This window comes from Setaria viridis, chromosome 3, assembly GCF_005286985.2.
Source record: "Setaria viridis chromosome 3, Setaria_viridis_v4.0, whole genome shotgun sequence".
In the NCBI taxonomy this organism is placed as follows: domain Eukaryota; kingdom Viridiplantae; phylum Streptophyta; class Magnoliopsida; order Poales; family Poaceae; genus Setaria; species Setaria viridis.
Window position 1 is genome coordinate 44,335,202 of NC_048265.2, and position 20,178 is coordinate 44,355,379.

Genomic DNA, 20,178 nt, shown 5'->3' on the forward strand with positions numbered 1-20,178 from the left:
AAAACAAGACCCGGCGAAACTGATACCCGTAATTCCGTAACTTTGTGAGGGTCTCCACGCGAAAACGCCCAGACCTGCACGCGACGGAGTCCAGCCGTCCTTGCCTACCCAGAGTCCTAGTCTACATAATCCCATCATCCCAGGGGCCCATCCGCAAAACCACCCCCACCCTCCTCCTCGCCGTGCTCCTCACCTCCGCCGCCCGCCTCGCCCGCGCCTCCAAATCCAAAACCCAAATCCCACCAAATCCCCCCCGAATTTCCCCAAACCGCGTCCAAACCCCACCCCGCCCTCTCACCGAATTCGTTTGGATTCGAATCAGACCGACGCGACCACCCATCCGGGGCTCTGGCCGCCTCCCCCCCGCCTTCGCCTCCCATGGCGTTTCACGTCGCGTGCCCCATCACTTGGTAAGCGCCCTCTCTCTCTATCTCTCACTCTCTCTCTCCCTCCCCTCCTCTCTCTATAACTCTCGCGGTCTCTGACGGGCGGGGTGGTTTCCCTCGCCCCATCTCTCTGTGCGTCTGCAGCAGGAGGGTGTGCGACTGCGAGCTAGGGTTCGGCGCGGCGGCGGCGAGGAAGGGAGGAGGCGGCGGTGCCGCGGCGGAGGTATGGGCGGGCGCGGCGGCGGCGCTCGAGGGCTTCCTCGCGGATCCGTGGCTGCTGCGGCCGCCCGGGGCCGGGGAGGCGGATGGGGCGACCGTGCAGGTGGAGGTGCCGCCCCTGGAGCCGGCCCCGGAGGACGAGGAGGACGAGGCGCGCCGGGCGGCCGCGCAGCGCGGCGCCGCCGCGGCCGAGGACCTCGCCAGGCGCTTCGAGAGCGGCGCCTACGGATCGCCGGTCAGCGGATCTCTCCATCCCTGCCTCCTCTCGCCCTCTCGCTCTCCCGTGGATGATTTGCTGCGTTCCCTGGCTAGGGTTCGCGCTTATGGATTTCTAGCGGGTTCTGTGAATAGCTTGGCGCAGGAGTGTGTGTAGGTGTGAGGAGCTCGTGGTGCTTTGCTGTGGATTTGTGGGAATTCTGCAGAGAGAAAGTACCCTGATTTGCAGATTCTGTGGAAGTCTTTGTAGGTCCATGTAGTCGATGTAGTAATGTTCCTTTTGGGAATATTGGGCAGGTTTTAGGGCAGGGATTGTGTTCGTGTGCGCAAATAGCACCATCAATGGGTGTAGGTGCGCTCGTGCACAGCTGAGTTTGCTATTTGCTGCCAGGGGATTTTGAATGCTTGATTCCGCGATGACTTCATTTGCGCTGGCTATTCCAGATGGAACCGATGGCGCTGTTTGCTTTGTTGTTTGGGTTTTGGGCTGTCCATGAGTTGGTTCAACTATATTATCTAGTTCAGGGTTTTGGATCTAACAGTCGAATTTAATGAGGTACGGCTCTTTGAGGATAATATGACAATGGTTTTTTTTTCCGCCCGTTGTGCTTTTGTGTTATCTGGACGATTTTAAGCTTCCTACATATTAAATGCGAAACGAGTGGTTACATGCATGGTGTTTGTGGAATGGGGAAAAAAGAGCTGTGCTTGGATATTGTGATCGTGTGCGTACACGTGTTTGTCCTGTTGTGCATGGTGCTGCTCTTAGATGTTACCTAGGCCTTAATGGGAGAAATGGGGTGGAAGTTCTTCGGAAGAGCCATGGAGTAATACAGACATGTAGGTTTTGTACTAGAAATAACTGTACATGCTATAAATGAACCTAAGCTCTAGAAACAGACACGTGTTGCGGAGCAAATGAACCTAAGCTTTTTAGGAACAGACCCGTTTCTCGTGAAGCTTCTCATGAACTCTACTCTTGTTGATCGTGCTGTATGCCTGTATGACTTACCTTACAGAAACACTTATATCTGCCCCTGTTAGATACATGAGTAACACACAAGTAGTTGCTATGTTCTAGCTTTGCTGTTTAGTGGCAATGGTAACTTTAATTAAGTCTAAACAATATCTTGTAAATTTTCCACAATAGACTCTCATTTTTAATTTTTTTGTTTTTGACTCACCACATGATCCAGTAATGCTTAGTACTTGGATATAGCTTCTGATCATCTTGGCAAGTTCCAGTTGTGCACAATGTTACTAGCCAATAGGATATTTAGGTTTTTGTTTGTTGCTTCTTTTGTTGACTAACAAATAATAATGAATGCTAACTTTCCATATTAATGTATTTTCTTTTCGTCTCCTAATATAAGAAGCTCCCTTCTGTTTTTTCAGGAGGCAGAAGGAGATCAAGATGAATGGGACCGAGAGGATCAAGGAAATGCTTCTGTCAAGGTTATGTGCCGTTTATGCTATACAGGAGAAAACGAAGGCAGCACAAAAGCTGCCAAAATGCTTCCATGTAAGCTCTGCAGCAAAAGATACCATAGACACTGTTTAAAAAGCTGGGGGGAGAATAGAGGTAACACAACCTTTTCCGTTGTATTGTCTCTTCAGCACCTATTCATTCTTGTACATCATCTGATTAATCAACATTCCTTCTAGATCTTTTCCACTGGAACTCATGGGTCTGTTCATCCTGCCGCAATTGTGAGGTCGGTTTTCTCTCTATTTGCATTATATTATACTTATACCTCCCCCTCCCAGTCAAGAACAATTGTTCCCTTTTCTTCCTTGTTCTTGTGATATGTTTAAACATCTTGAGAGCATGTAGCGCTTCTGTTGCATGATAAGTACCACTAGCTTCTGACCTTCTGTACTTGATTTGGTGTCATGCCATCTATATAGGTATGCCGGCGACCTGGTGATCCCAATAAGTTGATGTTCTGTAAAAGGTGTGATGGTGCTTATCACTGTTACTGTCAGCAACCATCACACAAGGTGAATTTTATGTGTACTTGTCCCTCCACCACAACCTATTATATATTAGATATAGCTTTGTATCTACATCCGTTTGTCATCATTGAACACTGAATGTGGCATTGCAGAATGTTACCAATGGACCTTATTTATGTCCAAAACATACAAGGTGCCACAGCTGTGGATCTGGTGTGCCAGGTAGTGGCCATAGCACAAGGTACTTGTTCAAAACTTCATCTTTTTAACTGGTATTGACTACCTGATGTCTCATGTAGTTTTTTTTTCGGTGTAACAATATGAATTTTGGTCTATAGGTGGTTTTTGGGGTACACATGTTGTGATGCTTGTGGACGATTGTTTGTGAAAGGAAACTACTGCCCGATTTGCTTGAAGGTAACCTCCTTTCCTATTACCTTTTTGCTGGTTTAAGTACTATTTTCTCAACAACGAAAAATTTATTTTAGCTTTTGGAATTTATCATCCACTGTTCATTGGATTTAATTTTTTCTTGTTTCTGCTCCACTGCCTTACGAGATAGTGGTTATGTGCATGAGATATTGAAGTGATGGAATTTATTTGTTTGTAGTGAAGTCTCTTTGATTGAGACTTGATTTCTGTTTTAGATCGAAGTATATATGAAGTAATCTTGGTTCATAAATATCATAATGTTCTGATTTTATTTTTGTGACCTATGCTTATATGATATCATCTGTTTTGGTTTCCCTCCCTTCTCAGGTTTATAGAGACTCTGAAGTGATACCTATGGTTTGCTGCGATGTTTGTGAAAAGTGGGTGCATATTGAGTGTGATGGCATCAGGTCTGCATGAGTGTGAATCATATATGTTTGTTTGAATAGTTATACTCATGTGTGGCCTTCTCTGTTTCAACTATGCATTGCCACCCTTTTTCCAACCCTTTTCTTCTTGTTGGGTTTATGTTTTACCATTGGTCCATATGTTATGCAGCGAGGAAAAGTACCAGCAGTTCCAAGCTGACCAAAACCTTCAGTACACATGTGCAGCATGTCGTGGCGAATGCTCCCAGGTGATAATTACTTCTATAATCATGCCTCACTGCTATAGTGTGTCATCTAACACCCATTTTGCTACGTTCAGATCAGGGACACTGAAGATGCAATTCGGGAGCTTTGGAAGAGGAGGGATGTTGTCGATCATGAACTTATGGTTAGTTTGCGGGCTGCTGCTGCACTACCTTCTCTTGAAGATGTCTCACCATCTTATCCAAACTCGGATGATGAGAAACCTGGTGCATATGTATTGAAAAATGATGGTAGAAATACTCTAAAGTTTTCATTGAAAAGCAACAGTAGTAAGCCTCCACCAGATACACCTGAGCAAGAGAAGATTGTTTTGAAGAGCTCTGGGTCGAATAAGAAGGCATCCAAAAAGAAAGGTGGTCAGGGTAATAAAACAGACGACAGGCATGATGACATATTTTTGGAGAGAAGGCATGATGCCAAATCATCAAATAGCCGTTTGGGAGATCAAAGTATAGATGGTAATCATGATAGGAGTCCTTTTAAGAATGATAGCAATTCATATATTTCGTCTTCAACTCGAAGTTCAGAAAAGAATTTGAAATCTCCATCTATGAAAGCTGTGGCAAACAATGCTGATATGATACCCAAAGTCAAGATTAAAGGCAGTAAGGTTTCAAGTTTGCATTTTAAAGATTCTGGTGAAGAAAATACTCCCAAGAATGATACTGGGAAAGGTACGAAGTTGGTTATCCATCTTGGTTCACGGCACAAAACTAGGAGTGGCTCTCCTAAGTCTGAACTGTCCAATTCTCAAAGAGAGCAAGATCTGGGTTCAATACATGGTATGTGCTCCTTTTGTGGAAGCTCACCATTTACCAGTTCAATTTCCCTGTTATATATAATAAATGTGTGAGCATGTACAATCTTGCATTTAAGGGGTTAGTAATTTTAGGCATGTAAAAAAACTAGAACGACTTCATGCCTTTTCCTTGCATATCTGCACACCTAGAAGTTTAGCAGTTTTATATTTTGTGGGAGGTCCATAATATCCTGTGGAATGGTTTCCTTCTGTTGTTCTGATTGAACTTCAAGTGCATTTGAGATATTGATTTCTCAGTTTTGAAGAAGAAAAACCTAAGGAATCCAGAGTTAAACTTTTAAATCCTAGCAGTTTTGCCAAATGCCTTCATATTTCTATCGGCGACTTAAGATCTAAGGTTTTTCCTACGAATGAGACTTTCATTAGTCTCAGATCTTTCCTCTACTGACAGTCAAAATCGACATGTCCTTGAACCCTTGGGGTGGATGCAGTAGTGACCCTAAACTCTCATTGCATAAATTGTGATTTCATCTCATATGCGCTTAACTTAAGGTGGCATTGCAGTTTTCCTGTAATCCTACTTCCCATTCCTAGTTTCCAAATTAAATGCACCTGATATTATCTTCTGTTGATATCAGTGAAGTTATTTTTAATTATTTATTGAATATCAATTGCATTTTAAAGAAGTTACTTAAATCTTCGCTCTATGCTGCTCCCTCAATTCCACATTGTAAGGGGTTCTGTCTTTTCTAGATGCATAGCTTTTCACGGTTCTCATCTCTGCAACTTGTGATTTACACGAGAGAACCAAATCCAAGTTGGTGAAGATCATGATTTGTGCTGGCATAGTAGTTATTACCTTTGCAATTGCGGTTCGAATCTATCCAATCTTTATCTTTATGTCTAGATACATAGCAAAGGCTATGTATGTAGTAAAGCCAAAACCCCTTACAATTTTGAACTGAGGGAGTATGTGCTAAGAGTTATCTGAGTTACGTTCTAGCTTTTTACCTTGATGCTATGTTGAGAACTAACTGGGCTTCCCACTGATTGTATCTTTCAGGAGGGAAAATAGATGTCACAAGCCAGATGAAAAGCTCAAGGAGTGAGATAAAAGAGAAAAGTGTAATGAAGCTAGTTAGAGAGACTGAGACACAGCAAAGAAATAGCCTTTTGGGAGATCTTGGTACCTCAAAAAAGCATGCAACCGGAAAAAGGAGCAATGCTTTAATATCAGGAATGGAAAATGCAAACGAAACTGGTACAAGAAACAGATCATTTGGACTTAAACAATCTCATTCCAGTCAGGTGGATGAGAACCAGGGAACTACTGCTTTATTTTCATCTGACTCTTCTGACAACTTGAAGCCATCTTTGTTGAAACTTAAATTTAAGCGTCCCCATTTGGAGCAGCTAAACACCCAGGCATCTCAGCCAGAGGAGCTGGCCACCTGGACTTCTCAGCAAGAGGAGCAGTTAAATGTTGCTAAAGGCCAGAGATCAAAGAGGAAGAGACCTTCAATGGAGAAGGCTGATGATTCAGATGGAAAGACTGCAGCCAAGAGGCATCTGCAGAGCACTGATGAAGTTATGGATGCAAACTGGATACTGCGCAAGTTGGGCAAGGATGCAATTGGAAAGAGGATTGAGGTCCATCAAGCTTCTGATGGCCAATGGTTTGTTCTCCCTCTAACCTTCACATGTGTTGTTTATTGTATTATCCTGTTGAAGCCTTATCTCCATTTGATTCAGTAGCAGAACTTTATCTGGAGTCTATTAGCTGAAATGCCATGCCCTGGTCACCTGCACTCAGTGAAGCATATGAAATTGATTTTGGTCTGAGGTTCTCTATATCTCTAGGTTAAAAGATTAGCTATATCTGCTTATAGGTGTCCTAGCTAGTCAAAATAAATACCTCAGCTTATAGGTACCTCTGTTTTTTGTTGATGACTGACAGCTGACTCAAATACTATTGTTCGTCTTGGCAGGCATCAAGGTGTGGTGTCGAATGTCGTCAGTGGCATGCTGTGTATTCAATTAGATAATGGCAGATCTGAGAACGTGGAGCTGGGAAAACAGGCCATTCGCTTGATAGCTGGATCAAAGGGCAGGAAGCGATGAAGCCTTCCCTTACTGCAGCTTAGGCCATGTTCTCACTCAACACATTGCCATGAACGCAGCAGCAGAGTCTTGGCAGCCGCTGAAGACTCTGCTACCGCTGCTGTTCCTGGCGGATTCTCTGCATCACCACCTTTGCTGACTGGAGGAGACATGGAGCGCAACATTGCCTGTTGGGGCCCATGTTTCGCTAGCCTAGCATGTAACAGACTTTTTAGTTTTCGTGTTCGTGCTGTTCAAAGCCCATTGGCTTCCATTAGATTCTAGTAGGGTAGGGAAAACCGGAGAGGTTTTAGATCACCATGGTGCCCATGGTTGTAATAGCAGCGGGTAGCGCCGTGTCAGGATTGTCGTGTACATGTAGCTGTCGGATGATTTTGCGAATAATTCGTTGGTGATTGGCGTTCATTGTTGACCGGTTTGTTTTGAGCTTTTGTTATCTAGTTGCATGGTGATTTGTTGATAACTAGTTCAAAAACATAGATTGAAGACTTCGTTCGAAGATCTAGCAAGGTAATTGGTGATTTTTTAACTACTGGGCGTAGGTAGGAAGGCTGTGCCAACGTCGCGACGGGAAGAGTTGCATATTTGTGGCTTCGTTCGTGAAGCTGGCCGTCAGAGACCACACCTACTTTGTGCTGTGGTAGTTCAACTCCGCAAAATGGAATTAGATTACAGGGGAGTCGGACAGTCGGACAGGGATCGCCGACTTTGTTTGGTTCGGCATTGTTGGGCACTTGGCCATACAATTGCAGCAGCTACAAGAAAACATGCCCTTGAGGCAAACATGAAAACATGCCTCTGAAGCTCTGGCAGCCGTCCTAGTGCTCCCCTTGTTGGAGGATGTTGGCCTTGCTTGTAACAAATCATTAGAGTGTCTTCATTTAAATCTTTCCTAAATTCCTGGAATAAAATTGAATTGAATTTGAAAACCTAGGTTGAATAAATGCTAGTGTACTATTTGAATTTTATTTGGATTTCAATTTGAGTGGATTCAAATTTGAATTCCAAATTCAAATTTGAATTAAAACTAACTCTTCTAACTATCCTAACCGACCTTGGGCCGTAACCCGACTGCTGGCCCAACTCGCCTGCGAAGGCCACCAGGCTGCCGGCCTGCACTAGCCCGCCTCCGCACTGGCTCGGCCCGCCTAAGTCACCGCTCCACCCCACATCCGGCCAGACCGCAGGCCTGCTGGGCCAGCCCACGCCGCGCACCGGCCCACCTCCACCTGTGCTTCTTCCCTAAGCCGCTTCACGCACGCCGCACACGAGCGCGGACAGCGACGTGCGCGCGCCACCACTACCGCTCCACCGTGCATCCCTTTTGCGCTAGCAAGCTTTGATGGCTGCCACGCCACCCTCGCTTTATCCCTACCATCCATGACCGTCCTATGCCCTAGCCGCCGCCTATAAAACGCCCAACGCCCGTCCGTCCATGCCCTAGCCGCAAAATCGGGGTTTTCCCCTATCCGTCGCCAGAATCAGGGAAGAAGGGAGAGGGAGGGGGCTCCGAGGGTGAAGAAGAGGGGGAGGGGGGGGGGGGGGGAAGGGGCTGCTGCAGACCGGAGGAGGATGGCATGCCTGGAGCGTCGCCGCCGCCTTCACCGGGCCATCCGCGCCGCTCCGCGTCGCCACGCCGCCATGCCGTCTCTGCCACCACCATGCGCCGCCAGTGAGCCGCCCTGCCCATCTCCACGCCTTCTATTCCGTAGCGCCGTAGCCTAGGCCAATGAACGCCGCCGCTGAGGAGAGGCGCGCCGCGGCGCGATCACCGCGCACGCGTGCGCGACGTTGCCCGCGGGCACGCGCGCCACGCTGCAGCCGGGGCGTGACCCCGAGTCCGCGCGCCGCCTTGCGACGCATCTGTGCGCTGGCCATCGAGCCGTGCCCCTTTTTTGCAGGTGCCGCCGCCGCGCGCCACCGCTCCGCCGCCACGGCGGTGGCGGGCAAGGCTCGACCTTGGCCCGCGAGCAGGCCTCACCGCCATTAGGGCCCAAAGGCCAAACCTTTAGGCCGTCCCAAGCCGCCGCACCGTCTCGAGTTGAGCCGTCGCCACTTGTCGCCTGCTGCTGGAGAAAGCGTCGCCCGGCCGTGCGCCGCCGCCGCGAACTGCCACTGCTACCATCCGCCGAACACCTGGTGAGTGTCGTGTCCCAGCCAATAGGAGAAGAGCCGCACCAGGGGCCACACGAAGGTGACGCCGCACGAGCCGCAGAGGATCCCGCGGACCGGATCGGAGGGGCCAGCCACGTCAGTGCCACCTGGCTTGCCACGTGACCCTTAGCGCCAGCCTGTAGTCGCCTAAAGCTAGCTTATAGCCTCCACGTGGTTGCTTACTCAGCCCATTGTATAGCTAGCTACAGCTGCCACCTAGGACTAACAGCTAGCCTAGAGCTGGCATAAAGTTAACCTATAGCTACCCTATAGCTAGCAGAGTGCCACGTTGTGGCGGAACCGTCCAAATTAACCTGACTAAAATGCACTTAAGTCTCCTGACACGCGATCATGCATTTTAACCAAGCCAACTTGATCGTCCGTCGGATTTCATCCGATAAACCACTTACTCAGGATCGAGAAGCATTGCTTACACGAAGGTGAGTGGCACAGACATTACAACATTCCTATCACATTAACATAGTTCAACAATTTATTACATCAGAGTTTTCAAAATTCAAACAAGTTTGCAAGGTTGTAAACCACGAAGGTGTAAAACAACGGAAGCTACACTATGATACATAATACCATGGTGAAGCTGACCATAATATCCATTTCAACGATCCACGCTGTCTGAGGTGGGTGTCCACTCGACCGACCAACCCGGAGGAAACTGGGTCGGCCAAGTCAAGCTGGCAACCTGTTCCTCGTGCTCAACACTACCTGAAAATATAGCCACAAGTAAGGCTGAGCAACTAGTACTCAACAAGACTGACTCGATAGGTGATAACTACTTCACCAACTCTTAGACATGCAAGGCTTTTTGGCTGTGGGTTTGTTTTTGCCAAAACGCCTAAAGTTGATCCTTACTTTCAATGTTTTAGCTCAAGTTCTAGGTTCATTAACCAGTCTAGATTAGCGACTTATACTAAGCAAGCATTATTTTCAAACAATTAAAGATCAAGCATCAAGATTAATATCCTCATATTCCATCTTTACTCAGTGCAGAATAGCGATCAAGCAGTCCCAAACTGTGAGAGGTAGACGAATCGATTCGAATTTATTAACCATGCATGGTGAACCTAATCTCACGACATCCGTGCACCACGAAAGGTCGCTTCACTTGTCAGCCGTCCCCATCGATCCCCAGGCACGTGTCAAGGCCAAACTTCCTTTGGCATGCAATGCTTCATAGTCCCGGCTTCTTGCCGTACTGTGACCGCACTTGCACCCACATGATGCACCATGGGAACGACGTTCCAAGGACAGCAGGAGTATAAGCCACGCCCCAGTTCAATCAGCTACTAGGCTTCCCTATCCCATACTAGGTATGGGATTAGTACTTTCAAAAATTTGATCACGAACGCCGACATATTTCGACCTTAGTAAATTCATTACTAGACAGACGGGGCAAACCACCACATTGAAACCATTCTTGGTCCCGTCCGTCATCCTTATAGTTGTAGAATGAGTAAACAAACAACTCCTATAACTCGCGAGTGACAGACAATCACTTGACTTTTACCGAGTCCTATTTAGCACAGCAACTACTCGACCTTAGCAACTAGTGTTCAAATCAAGGTACTAAGTTCATGCATCTATGGTTTTAATCAATTCCTACAACGTAAATGCACAATCATAATCATCAACATATTGCATAATTTAAAACAGGGAAGCATGCACTGGGGCTTGCCTTCAGGAAAAGTTAGCGGGTCTTTAGGGTCTTAATCTAGCTCGGGCTCAACTTCCGCGTGATGTAGCTCCGCGACAGTTTCCTCTTCCAACGTAGGGTGGAGCTCGTAGGTTCCGTCGGCGATATTAACTTCTACACGACATGCACATGCAAAGAGTTCAGATTTTTTCCATGCCTTCGTACGAATGATGCAAGGCATGACTCATTGCTGGAAACAAAGTTGCATTTCGGCCACATTCACCTAAACAAGGTTCTAACCTTCATTAACTTCATGAAGTAAGGTGGGTTGTGGTTTAAACTCGAGGTTGACTTTGATGGTGATTGTGTACATATTTAAGATTCTTACAACTTAGAGTATCACAAGGAAGGTAGGGTCACTTTTAGGGTTGTTCGGGGTTCATTTGGGGAGTTATTTACTTCTGAATGTTTTTTTGTATCTCTTCCAAAAATTACCCATTAGGCTTATTAGAACTTACATTTCTTTATTCACTTAAACCGATTCCTTATCCAAAATTTGGTTCCACAAGAAAACAGTAACATATGGCACTGAGAAAATTATAGCACCTTACTTATGTCATCAATGAGTTACTGTAAAAATTTGGGATCCATTGGATTATGACAAAAAGAATTAAAAGTATTTTACCACCAAGGGTAGCATGCACTTAACCATTTTTATCTCCAAACCTATAGTGATTCTGAGGGTGAAACTTTAACAATAGATTGAAGGCATGTTACAGAGACTTTGGTGGATTTTTCATGATTTTTAGAGAAGGACATCTATTTCCCATATTTTTCTCCTATTTATCTTGCTCTAAAAAGGAAGGTGGGTTTCTTTCTGTTTCTGACCAGGTTCCATATTTTTCCTACAAACTAAACTTCAAAACTAAGCTACTCCAAGTGGTTTCACATTTTTCTCAGCACTGGATTAAAACTTAGGCAAAAAGAAAGATTTAACCCTAGATTTCAAATATAAGGTTAAAACAGTGATTAAAGTTCTACTCCAGAACCCTAAGTATTTTTCTAAGCTTCTACTCACTGAAACATACACCATAGAGTTGGATTTACCTTTTCAGCATTTTTCTTTGATTTACTATGATTTAAAATGCCTAGGAAAGAAATAAAAGTATAGCATATTATTTCCAATAGTAACATGGACAAGATTATTTTTGTATGAAACTAGACAGTTCAGTGAGTTCAACAAAAGTGATTTGGCATTTTTCTGATTTTTCTACGATTTATGGTGCTTTTACAAAGTTTATCCTATTTTCTGCCAATTTAAAAACAACTAACCGTGGCAGACTTGCAAGCTAACCCCCGTGTCTATGGTTTATTTGCATAGGGGTCCCTAGTTCTTGCGCTAAGGCCCCTGAAAGAAGGTAATGACATAGGGAGGTCCCTGCGGCGGCTAGCGGCGATCTTCGCCTGATTCCAGTGATGCGAGGCTCGGGCTAGGGCAACAAGTTACCGGGGAGGAGCACGGGCTCACCTAGGGTCGATTGGCGGCGGTTAGGGTGGCAGAGAGGGCTCGGCGGCGGTGGAACGGCTTGGGGATGGGAGGCGGCTTTGGCGGTGGGTCCCGCGGAGTTCCGGCGATGGCGGGGCTCCGAGAGGGCAACAAGTCGCTCGGTTAGGAGCCCGGGGTGGTGGCGGAGCTCTCAGTGGAGGTGTCGAGGTGCGGGGAACGACGGAGACAGGGGCTCCACGGGAGAACGGTGCGGTGGCGTAGAGAAACAGGGGAGCGGCGTGGTTTGGGTGAGCGGGGTGAGGTCGCGGCGAGGCGAGGGTGGCTTTTATAGGGCTGGGGAGGAGCGGGTAAGTGAGGCGGAGCTTTGAACGCGGGCGGATAGGACTGGAGGGCTCGGTGGGCTGCGGGCTGGAGCTCCATTGGCGGCGGCGCCATTGGCCGGGGTGCGGAGACCGCGGGATAGGATCTCCCGGTCATTGGCCTAGGGGGATTCGGGGCGTGCAAGCGCGACTTTGCCGTGGCCGGGGGTTGGTGCAGCGAGGCGCTCGTGTGGTCGCTGTTTGGGCAACGATAGGCAGTCGGAGCTTGGCCGGTTCGAGGCGGCGGCGTGGCGTCCTCTGGAGGGCGGAGCTTGCTCGGGATGGGGCGAAGGAGATGCGTGACGCCAGGGAGCGGGATAAGCGTGCTCGCCTACTGGGTAGCCGGGCGCACGAGTGGTCTTGTCGCGGTAGCCGGTTGGGCGACAACGCGCTCGCCGGTGGATGGCAGCCACACGGTGGGCGGCGCACAGGCGAATGTGCGGGCGAGCTCTGGGCACACGCTGGGCGGGGTGCTCCTCGGGGCAGTCAAAAAGGGTCGGTTTTGGGGCCTTTTTCTCCAAACTTTCCAAAAGAACTCGTGAAACTCCAAAAGTAAAACTTGTAGACCTAACACCCAGCTCCAATCTTTACAAAAGGAGTTTGCTTGAAAATGAGACAAATTTGAAACTATGGAGTTGCAAAGTTCGGCAGAACACCGGCCTCCGGGGACTTAGACAGATCCCGGTTTTGCTGTTTTTCAACATTTTGGCCAACTTTGGCTCAGATTTTTAGTAGCTTTCTGTTTGAATCAGGCCAAGATGTAATTTAAGGAAAAGCTCTTCGGTCTTAGGACTCCAACTTCTATTAGGGACTTTTCTTGAGTTCAGTTCAGCTTTTATGAGGAATAGGGTCGCCAAGATGCGTGCTCTGGATGGTTTCTAGACTTAGCGCTGGGATGTATGTAGGCTGAGTTGACTATTTTACATGATTTTGACCAAGTTTTTGAGCAGGTTCAGTTGTGATTTGGACCTGGGTCAGTATAATAAAGTTGGAACACACTCAAGGAACTACAACTTCTATTAAAGGTCTTACTTGAGGTTAGATATAGAATGATGAGATAACAGGTTGCAAAGTTGAGGAAAAACATGAATTCCACGACTTGGTCATTTGCAGGGTTTTGATGTACTCTTGATTTGATTCTTATTTTTGACCTTCTCCCACTCCGAATTAGCCAAAGTGTTATTAATAAAAGTTGTTTGAAATTAAAAGTTTAACAACTCTTATTTGGGAAAAAAATTAATTTGGTAAACAGAAACTCAAGTTTTCTATTTAACTCCAAAAAAAGCTTTTTAGGGGTAATTTGGACATTTCACCTCCTCTACTTAGAGACTAATGCCTTGCTTAATTTTAACTATACCTAATTAACATAGAGTTGTTACACACGTGCATAGCTTAAGGACATTTCAGCTCTTCGCATTATGATGATGAACCATGCATAGCTTATTTTGTGCCTTGAATCCTTGGGTGACCTACTACCATACTGCTTATATATGCTATGTGCGATGCTTGCATGTGTATGGGATATCGTGATTAGGTTTCTTGGCGTGTGTGGGGTTAAAATTAGCAGGAGAAGCTGCTTTTGGGATATTTGATGGGGGTAAGCTTTACACAACCCAATCCTTAGATTGGGGGCTTGGGGTTTGTTCTCAGACGTTCCCTGTTTGGTACTTGTTGCGAGTACATGGTTGAGGAGCATAGGAGTTGGTGGTGATACCTTTTTTGGGTACCGTTGCGATCCAAGTGGTGGAGTCGCTTTGTGGAAGATGAGGAGCTCGACCCGATCTGAATCCGAGTGGGTCGCCATGCTTCATGGGAATATGTTAAACGTTCACGCCACTTGCCGCATTATGGGTTTAGGCCCGGGTCGAGACTGGCAAGTGTAGTACCATACCTGTTGTAGGATAGAGTATCAGTGTAGGGGGGAGAGGTGTTGACCTATAGCCCTCTGATTTGCTTTTGCCCCCGATTGGCCTCGGTGGGAGTGCTTCACAGTATCGGGGTGTTCCACTGTAGGGGATCGCATCCAAGCCCGGTTGCAGGATGGTATCGTAACTCCTAGGTTTGTCACTCGGTAGGGTGTGGTTCAGTCGAGTTACCGGCTGGGCTCACCCCGAGATGGGTCCAGGTGTACACGCTCTGCAGAGTTAAAACTATACATATAGCCGCGTCCTTGGTCATTGACAACCCTGTGACTTCACGACTCTCCATTATTTTGGAATTCTCTACCTCCCCTTTTAGCTACTTGTGTGTGATGTGAGCCGCAACTGCAATCGGGAAGAGGAGAAGTTGCTTCCTTCTGCCTTTAGGATCTGGCTGTAGTTGTTGAGAGGCGAAGAGAGGAAGTCTTCGCCTCACCCTAGTTTGGAGTTAGGATGTTGGTGATAGGGACCCTGTCGAGGCAGGTGTGCCCGATGTGTTGAGAGATTGGGATGATGGATATGGAGTTTATCTTTATGCTTGCTACTGCTTAAGGAACCTGAGCCTATCCCTTGACTACTTTCTGACCCTTAGTAATAGGCCACTTAAAGCTTGCATACGGATGGTGACGTGGACCTGTCCCATTCCTTGGGGACAGCTCGTGAGTTTGTAGTTTATGAGTCCGACTTCAACAACAACTTCGATGGATGGTACGATTGAGGGTTGAGTGCTACGCTCAAGGATGCCTGTGGAGATGATTGTGAAGATGGAGGTGTTGCCAGAAGCTAGTTTCCGCTGCATTGGTTTTATTTGTGTCGTTTAGCCCAAGGGGTATGTAGTAGATCGTACTCTCATATTCTGGGATGTAATAAATAACTTGTAATGTTATCTTGATATGGCTATGATATTTATGCTGAAATAAGTTCTGTATGTGATAGCTACTGACCCAGGGACTATCACGAGGATACAGGGAGTCAGATTTTCAGAAATGAAAATCCAGTTCATTTCGGTTGGTATCAGAGCCATACTTGACCGTAGCACGTGGTCCTAGACATGGTCGTTAGCAATAAGGACTTCCTTACGCTGGTAGCTTCAACCTGTACTAAATGGTGTTCACGCACGTGTGTACCGGTTGTTAGTTTCAGCCGGTACTAAATTGTGAGCCACCAACCGTTACTAACGTACAATCTATAAAATAAGCTCCTTCTTCCTTCCCGAGCCTGAGCTCAACCATTTGACCGAGAGCTCGGGCTTCTTCACTCCCATGGCGACCTAGGGGAGGTGCTACCCATTTTTCCCATGATTTGGGGGATTTCACTCTTCCAACTATCCTAAAGGTTAGGAACTTCATCCTCCCCCTCTCATAATTAGTATTCTATGTTTTATGCTGGGTAGCTAGAGAAATTTATGCTTTTTTAGAGTGAGGATGAATGGAGAGTTTTTCAATTTATACATGCATGTAGAATGTATAATTTTATAAACAAACATGTGTTGTGTTAATTACTTTTGTTGCTTTACATAAATAACATAAGTACAATGTTGAAAAAAAAATAATCAACTAAGTTTGTTGCTTTACATAAATAACATAGTTGAGCTCTAGCTAACAACGATTTGGGACAAAGAGAGTTGCTACCGAAATTCCCCACAAAATTTGTAGGGATTTAATTTGCTCATCAAAAGTGGTCCATATATAAAAGGTTAGCAATATCTTTTAGAAAGTTTTTTTTACATTTGTTGCTTTACAAATGGAGAAGTAAATTAAAAACTTTTTGCAGATCGACCAGCAATGGATGTACAGCGACCGGTGCTCCAATGCCTTTCATTAATGGCCTAAAGACTTTTCTCAAAGCGACAGAGGCCAACAAGTTGCCAAAGGGTTTCATGTACTGTCCATGCAGAATGTGTAAAAATAACAGGATTACTCTAATAGAAAAACTCTACATTGCCACATATTTCATTGGGATTTCATGGATAACTATATTCTTTGGACCAATCATGGTGAAAGAGGAGTTGTAATGGAAGACGGTGAAGAAGATGATGATAACAACATTTCAGCTGACTGGGCTGAAGGTGGTGCCTTTGCAGATTTTGAAATGGGCGAGGCTAAAGAAGATTTTGCAGAAGATGAACGAGCTAACAAACTAGGTCATGTGTTGCTAGATGCAAAGAAAGACTCCAAAAATAGGAAGGAGACAATGAAATTTGAGAAGATGTTGGAGGATCACAAAAAGTTGTTGTACCCCGACTGCAAATAAGGCCACAAAAAGTTGGGTAGCACACTGTAATTGATGCAGTGGAAGGCAACAAATGGTGTGACAGATAAGAGATTTGGCGAGCTATTGAGAATCATAAAGAACATGCTTCCCGAGGGTAACGAACTGCTCTCAACCACATATGAAGCAAAAAAGGTTGTTTGCCCTCTAGGATTGGTTGTACAGAAGATACACGCATGTCCTAATGATTGTATCTTTTATCATGACAAGCAATATGAGAAATTGGATGCTTGTCCTGTTTGCGAGGCATTGTGGTATAAGGGCACTGCGGTATAAGATCAGACGAGATGACCCTGGTGATGTTGAGGGGCAGCCTATCAGGAAGAGAGTTTCAGCAAAGGTGATGTGGTATTTCTCTATAATACCACGTTTGAAGTGCTTGTTCAAAAACAAGGCACATGCTAAGTTGATGTGATGGTACAAAGAAGAACGTAAGCAAGATGAGAAGCTGAGACACCCCGCAGATGGTTCCCAGTGGAGAAATGTTGACAGAGAATTTCCAGATTTTGAGAAGGATGCAAGGAACATAAGGTTTGGTTTAAGCACTGATGGAATGAATCCATTTGGTGAGTTCGGTAGTGCTCATAGTACATGGCTTGTGACCCTATATATCTTCAACCTTCCTTCTTGGTTATGCATGAAACGTAAGTTCATCATGATGCCAGTCCTTATCCAAGAACCAAAACAACCTGGCTACGATATTGACGTGTACCTAAGACCGTTGGTTGATGAACTTTTACTACTTTGGAAGGAAAAAGGTGTACCTGTGTGGATGAGGACAAACAAGAGACTTTCATTCTCAGAGCATTGCTTTTTCTAACCATCATTGATTGGGCTACACTTAGTAACCTATCGGGACAGACGAACAAGGGATATCAGGCGTGCACCCACTGTCTAGATGAAACCGATAGCATGTATTTCAAACGTTGTCGGAAGATGGTGTATATGAGCCATCGTCGATTTCTTCCTTCGAATCACCCTTTAAGAAGGAAAGGAAAGCATTTTAAAGGGGAGCCCGACACTTGTGCTAAGCCTTTGCACCATAATGGAAAGTGTGTATTTTCTATGATAAAGGATGTGAAGGTAGTCTTTGGTAAGGGTTTCGGTAGCCAACCTGTTCCGAACGACGATAATGGACATGCAACCATGTGGAAGAAAAGTCTATATTCTGGGAGCTACCTTATTGGGAAGTGCTAGAGGTCCGTAACGCAATTGACGTGATGCACCCGACGAAGAATCTTTGCATGAACCTGCTAGGTTTCCTCAGTGTTTATGGGGCGCCAAAGGATACATTGGAAGTAAGGCAAGACTTGAAACGTATGGAACAACGAGAGGATCTACATCTGGAAAAGAGAGAAAATGGACAACACTACTTATGTCCTGCCAGCTACACTCTCAGCAAAGAGGAGAAAGAAAGCATGTTTATTTGCTTGAATAGTATGAAGGTCCCATCCGCGTACTCCTCTAATATACATGGAATAATAAATGTGAAAAAAAGAAATTCACAAATCTAAAGTCACATGACTACCACGTCCTGATGACACAGTTGCTTTCGGTGGCATTGAGGGGTATTCTACCAGAGAATGTGAGATTGGCAATCGTAAAACTATGTGCGTTCCTTAATGAAATTTTGCAGAAGGCAATCGATCCAAACAATCTAATAAAGCTACAAAATGATGTGGTCCAATATCTTGTCAGGTTTGAGGTGGTATTTCCACCTTCCTTCTTTAATATTATGACTGATCTCTTGGTTCACCTTGTTAAAGAGATAACCATTCTAGGTCCAGTATACTTGTACAATATGTGTCCTTTCGAGAGGTTCATGTCGGTCTTAAAGAAGTAGGTTCGCAATCGTGCCCGTTCAGAAGGAAGCATCGCCAAGGGATATGGAACAGAGGAGGTCATTGCGTTTTGTGTTGACTTTGTTGATGGACTTAGTCCGATAGGGGTCCCCGTGTCACGACATGAGGGCCACATGAAGGTAAAGGGCACACTCGGGAACAAAGCTAATATGGACATACATGAGACTAAAATCCGCAAAGCAAACTTCACAGTGCTGTAGAATTTATCCTTGGTGGCTCCATATATGGAGGAGCACAAGAATATTGTACGGTCCGAAAATCCGGGGAAGTCTGAGGCATGGATTACACGGCATCACATAGATACTTTCGCAACATGGATTTGATGACACCTCATGGGTAATGAGACAATTGATGAACAACTTCAATGGTTGGCTAGGGGACCATCTGTCTCGATATTGCAATACCAAGGGTATGAGATAAATAGGTATACATTTTATACGAGAGCCCAAGATCAAAAGAGTACCAATCAAAATAGTGGTGTCTGTATAGTTGCAATAGACAATAATGGGAATAAGGATAGGTACTATGGTATCATAGAGGAGATTTGGGAACTTGATTATGGACCTTTGAAGGTCTCTCTATTTCGCTGGGAGGAGGCTTAACAAAATACCGTTATGGGATGACAATAGTGGATCAAAACAAGATTGGATATAGAGACGAACCATTTGTCCTAGCCAAGGATGTGAGTCAGGTTTTCTATGTGAAGGACATGTCAAGCAAATCCAAGATGAAGGCTGGTAAAAAGTCAAAAGATGAGCCAAAACGCCACATAGTTCTGCCGGGAAAAGAAAAATCATTGGAGTTGAGGATATTTCAGACAAGTCAGAAGATTTTGATCAGTTTGATGACCTTCCTCCATTCTCAGTTCAGGTTAACCCCAGCATCTTATTATCCAAAGAAGACGCTCCGTACTTACACTGCGATCATAACCGAGGAACGTTCGTCAAGAACATTATCAATGTTCCATTGAATAACGATGAGTAGCTTTAGAACTTTAATATTTTGTGGTCATGTGATGAACTATGTAATGTATTTTGTAAAATTCAAACAATTATGTGGTATTTCTCTCAATTAACGATACTATTTTGGCTCATCAAAAGTCTGAAAACATTAAATTAGAGGCAATTATACAAGTACATTGTATACTGATGGCATAATTGTCAAATTTATTATAGCTAATATTTTTTAATATTTTTGCATGTTCAAAATAGTAGTTTTTCTTTTTTATGGATTGTCAACAGTATGGAAATATTTCATATCCTATTAGTAATTAAAAACTTCTAATTTTACTATATAAATAAATTGTTGTATGGTGTAGAGATAATCAATAGTAAGGTATGACATGTTTTTAATTATTTTTCCTAAGTTTACTCCATTTATTAAGCATAAAACTAATATAACAATAATTTTAGAAATAAGAAAAGAAAATAGAGTGCTGGCGGGAAACGAGACGCTGGGGGAAGATTAGTACCTTTACCCGGTACTAAATTTCACCAGTTTCACTCCCGCCTTTTTGGTTAAATTAGCACTGAGCAGTGGGCAAGGCCTCCGCCTGGTACTAAAAGCCGTTTGTACCCAGCTAGGCCTCCATCAGGTACTAGTCTGGCCTAACCTACAAAACCTCACCCCTCGTCTTCTCCAACACTTAGCCGCTCACTCATTCCTCTCCCAATCCCGCTGCCACTCCGCCGCCCTTGCCGTTGTTGTCCACC

At 45.2% G+C, this 20,178-nt stretch overlaps 1 protein-coding gene and 1 pseudogene across 2 annotated transcripts; both read left to right on the top strand.

The window, feature by feature from the left end:
• The first annotated feature begins 176 nt into the window (after positions 1-176).
• Positions 177-7,148, top strand: LOC117846923 (uncharacterized). 2 transcript variants are annotated; one of them, XM_034728043.2, is made up of 12 exons: positions 177-410; positions 531-840; positions 2,217-2,403; positions 2,487-2,536; positions 2,730-2,822; positions 2,930-3,018; positions 3,116-3,194; positions 3,537-3,619; positions 3,768-3,846; positions 3,918-4,644; positions 5,686-6,298; positions 6,611-7,148. In XM_034728043.2, the coding sequence occupies exons 1-12, from the start codon at positions 379-381 to the stop codon at positions 6,741-6,743; spliced, it is 2,475 nt and encodes an 824-aa protein (XP_034583934.1). In that variant the 5' UTR covers positions 177-378; the 3' UTR covers positions 6,744-7,148. The 2 variants fall into 2 exon arrangements, with proteins under 2 accessions (XP_034583934.1, XP_034583935.1); XM_034728044.2 differs by having other exon boundaries at positions 534-840.
• A 9,198-nt stretch (positions 7,149-16,346) lies between these two features.
• On the top strand, positions 16,347-19,450 carry LOC140222291 (uncharacterized; annotated as a pseudogene).
• Positions 19,451-20,178: the final 728 nt, after the last annotated feature.

Bases quoted from the DNA above. Each gene is read 5' to 3' on its own strand.
- LOC117846923 (XM_034728043.2), top strand. From the start codon at position 379: ATGGCGTTTCACGTCGCGTGCCCCATCACTTG. The intron at 3,847-3,917 runs GTGATAATTACT...TGCTACGTTCAG, and splicing joins GTCGTGGCGAATGCTCCCAG to ATCAGGGACACTGAAGATGC. The intron at 4,645-5,685 runs GTATGTGCTCCT...TGTATCTTTCAG, and splicing joins AGATCTGGGTTCAATACATG to GAGGGAAAATAGATGTCACA.